Source organism: Labrus bergylta, chromosome 6 (assembly GCF_963930695.1).
Source record: "Labrus bergylta chromosome 6, fLabBer1.1, whole genome shotgun sequence".
NCBI lineage: Eukaryota > Metazoa > Chordata > Actinopteri > Labriformes > Labridae > Labrus > Labrus bergylta.
Window position 1 is genome coordinate 3,223,367 of NC_089200.1, and position 3,806 is coordinate 3,227,172.

The 3,806-nt window shown below is 43.4% G+C and overlaps 1 protein-coding gene across 1 annotated transcript; it reads right to left on the bottom strand.

Annotated features, from left to right (window-relative positions):
* Window positions 1–1,032: 1,032 nt before the first annotated feature.
* Window positions 1,033–3,023, bottom strand: LOC136179462 (interferon-induced protein with tetratricopeptide repeats 1-like). Its single transcript, XM_065956290.1, has 2 exons — window positions 2,944–3,023; window positions 1,033–2,332 (listed from the first exon to the last, which is right to left on the bottom strand). Exons 1-2 carry the CDS (start codon window positions 3,021–3,023, stop codon window positions 1,033–1,035), a joined length of 1,380 nt encoding a protein of 459 aa, XP_065812362.1.
* Between the last annotated feature and the right edge of the window lie 783 nt (window positions 3,024–3,806).

Sequence of the window (3,806 nt, forward strand, 5' to 3'; positions counted from 1 at the left end):
GTTAACTTTCATGACTAATGAATAACTTTATGAATATTATTCAAAACTCCTCAGAACTGATACGGGATGAATCGAATATGATCAGTAACTGAAAACCACAGTTTGATTTCATCTAAACAACTAAAAAAATACTTTAAAATGTGTTTATCGACGGAGCATGAATCATCATTAACCTACCTCCGACCAAGCTGTCAACGGCTCTGACCACATTCCTGACGTCATCACACACACTGTGGTAATTCTAGAGTCTGTTGACTCTGTTTGAACTGTCTGTATTGTTTAAAAATGATTGTAGATGTATAATGGCTGAATAAAATACTCATACATACATGATCAGTTTGCCAGCTGTGTGTTCGGAGAGGAGAGCGGCAGATTATAAATTCATCGTACTCTGCAACATGATGAATCAGTTTATGGACGCCATCTTGTAATACTCTTAGTTCACCAGCAGATGGCGCATGTGCTAGTTGTAAACCCAGACAGTAAAGCGTATGTGAAGTTGTTAATCTGTCTAAAGAGCTCATTTCTTCCATTTATGTTCGTTGAACTCGAATATTTCTGCCAAATTACTTACTCTAATAATTAAAAGGAATATATTATGTTAGAAATGAGTGTTTGTTTTCTATTTAATCTTTGTGCTGGATGTGAACATTGTTATTCATGTCATGTTTGTGACCCTGTATAAACCAGCTCTCTCAGAACACTCCGTTTTAGTGTGTGTGTCTCTTTAAATGTGATGATGAAATCGTTTAGTGTGATAGCACTAAACAATAGCAGCTTTAGCAGAATTAGGACGCTTATGATCCAACGAGGCTTAAATTTCTAGCGCCATCCTTCTTCAGTTTAGAACTGAAGTTAGTTAGTTTTTATCCTTATTTTTTGGACGCCCTGGCAGAATTGGCCCCCTCCTGTTTTTCATTCTTCTCCAGGATTCTGTTGCTCTTTATTACCACGTGTGAAAGCAAAACGCCTTTGTAGAACTTTTTTTTTTTTTTTTGCTTGGACAAAATTGTACTCCCTAAATTTGCCTCCCTATCTGTACTGCCTTGGCTCTTGCAGATTTCTGAGAAACTCCTCTATTTCTCTGCACATTATGCCTCTGTATTTAGTCTTCTCCAGGATTCTGATGCTGTTCTCACGGTTGAAGGATTTTTCTGGTATTGCTGCTGCCTTCATGTGATACTGTATCGACCTGTGGGAGTCATTTAGATTAAAGTATAAATGATTTGCATATTTGTTGTATAGCATCTGTTTGTCTTCAGGTTCTGCAGGTTCATTTTTGAGCAGTTTCTGAAATATCTGCTCAGCTTTGGCCTTGCTGTGATGTGACTTTGCATAGATAGTTGCGAGGTCTGTTTCCTTTTTGAGTGAAGAGTGAGGGTAAAGAGAGAGCAGCTCCTCGTGGAGAGCGATTGCTCTGTCCATCATGCTTTGTTCTGGGGAACTACTGCTTTTATAAACGATCCTCCATCTGTAGCAGAACGCAACTAATTTCTTCAGATAACACACATCTGGATGTTCTTTCAGAACTTTCTCTGCCAAATCAACGGCCTCATCAACTGATATGTATTTTATGTAAAGGTTTAGTAAGGCCCACATGCCACTGCCACTGCAGCACAGAGTGCTCACATTTCCAGCCAACTCACGGACTTCATCTCGAATGTTTTCTCCTTCATCAGCACGTTGTTCAAGGTAGAGTGCAGCGAGGTACAAGTTCTCTGGATCCCGTTCCTTGGCTTGTCTCATTTTCTCCAAGAGGTCAGGGTCCAGCATTGGGTCACTGAAGTTTTGGGCGTTCTTTAACCATATGACATAGCTGGTGTTCCAATCCACCATGTCCGGCTGCATCCTGGCAGCTTTCTCGTAGTAATCAACAACCAGCTTCTTATCCTCTCCTAAGAACATCAGGGTCCAGGCCTTTTCAGCGCAGATCTCTGGATGGAGGTCGTCCTGTGATGGAGATGGGTATTTTTCCATCAGGGCATCAACCTTTGACAGGTAAGCCTGACTCTCTGCTTGATCTCCCAGGTGGTGGTGCAGCCAGGCCAGGTTCCCGTAGTTCACCACTAACCAAGCACCCTCATCTGCCTTTCTCAGCTTGTTGAGTGCCTCCGTAGCCTTCTGAAACAAACTGTTAGCCTCTTCATTTAACCCCAGCTTATACTGAATGAACCCCCACAGGTTGTAAATGTGGCCCAGCCATCTATTTCCCTTCTCTTCGCTGAAGTCCTCCATCTTGTCTGTGAGACGTAAAAGTTTCGGCCTGCTGCGGTCCAGGTCCCAGGTGAAGTGGCACTGCAGGGACTCCAGTGTGGTTTGACTCTGAGCAGCACTGATGGAGAATAAAAAAACAAACATTTAAACACATCAGCAGCTAGTTTTTTTTGCTTTGAAGTGTGCTATGTTTGGATGTTTACTGTTCATCTCCCATGAAGAAAATAAGATGTTTTAAAGAAGCAATATGTAACTCAGACACCTAATGTTTAAAATGAGTACTGCAGTTAAAATTCTAAACATTGCATGGTCACAAATTAGACGACACTTTGGGTGGCTTTCCCTCCCTAAAGCAACGCCCATACGTAATAATCACCTTTTTATACCAGCTAGGATTGACCCACAATTTACATCTTTGGAGAGGAATGGCCTGCGCTGTCTGGGTGACTTATACATTAATGATGTTTTTGCCAGTTTCGAACAATTACGTTCTGCATGCAATTTAAATAGGTGAACTTCTACCGCTGTGTGATCGAGAGCATCCTGACCAGCAGTGTCACAGTCTGGTACGGAAACTGCTCTGTCACAGACCGTAAGGCGCTACAGCGGGTGGTAAAAACCGCCCAGCGTATCACAAGGTGTCCACTCCCTGCCATTGAGGACGTCCAAAGAAAACGCTTTTCCCCGAATTTGCGGCGAGCTCACAGCATCCTTAAAGACTCCTCCCACCCTGCCCACAGACTGTTTACCCTCCTGCCCTCCGGTAGGCGCTTCAAAAGCCTCCGGACCAGAACCAGCAGACTGATCATTTAGTCTATGGCGAGTTGCGACTAGCAGTAGTGGTCTGTCTTTATTCGTCTGTTTTCTGATGTCGTCAGTGTATAATCGACCAGAAACAACCTGATTTATAGCTCACTGCTCGTCGCACACTTCTGGGTATGGAGTTTTTATTCTTAATCATCACATGGACTTTGTTGACTGTGGCTCAGTGTTTGTTTGATCCCTGCCACTCGCATACGGGCCGGATTCAGTATTCTCGGGGATTTCTACTGGATCTAAAGTATCGACAGCAGCCACTGTCGCACCTAATTACCAAAGACTGTTTAACAGTGGATATCTCCGGTCATCGTGATGATTTTAACAAAAAGAACAACAAAGGGAAAGTACGGAAACGAAGGAGACGGGGTGGTGTCCGAGAGAGGCTCAAGCGTCTGAATCTCCACCGTATACCCCTCTCCTCGATGCTGCTCTGTAATGCCCAATCCATCAGAAACAAGATCGACGAGATCCAGGCCAACGTCATTCATCTGGAGAAATTCAGAGACTCGTGCATCATGGCTTTCACCGAGACCTGGCTTACTTCTTCGGACTTGGACACGGATCTAACGCTCTGCGGTTTTGGGACATCGGTGAGGCTTGACAGAAACGTTAACGTCACAGGTTATTTCAATCACTGTAACTTGAAATCATTGAGCAACTTTCACCAGTATATTTCTTGCCCCACCAGACTGAACAAAACTATTGACCTGTGTTATGGTTTAGTCAAAGGTGCATATAAGTCGGTTTCCCTGCCCTCTCTTGGCTCTTCTGAT

Bases quoted from the DNA above. Each gene is read 5' to 3' on its own strand.
- LOC136179462 (XM_065956290.1), bottom strand. From the start codon at position 3,023: ATGATCAGTCTGCTGGTTCTGGTCCGGAGGCTTTTGAAGCGCCTACCG. The intron at 2,333-2,943 runs GTGGGAGGAGTC...ATTCTCCATCAG, and splicing joins GTAAACAGTCTGTGGGCAGG to TGCTGCTCAGAGTCAAACCA.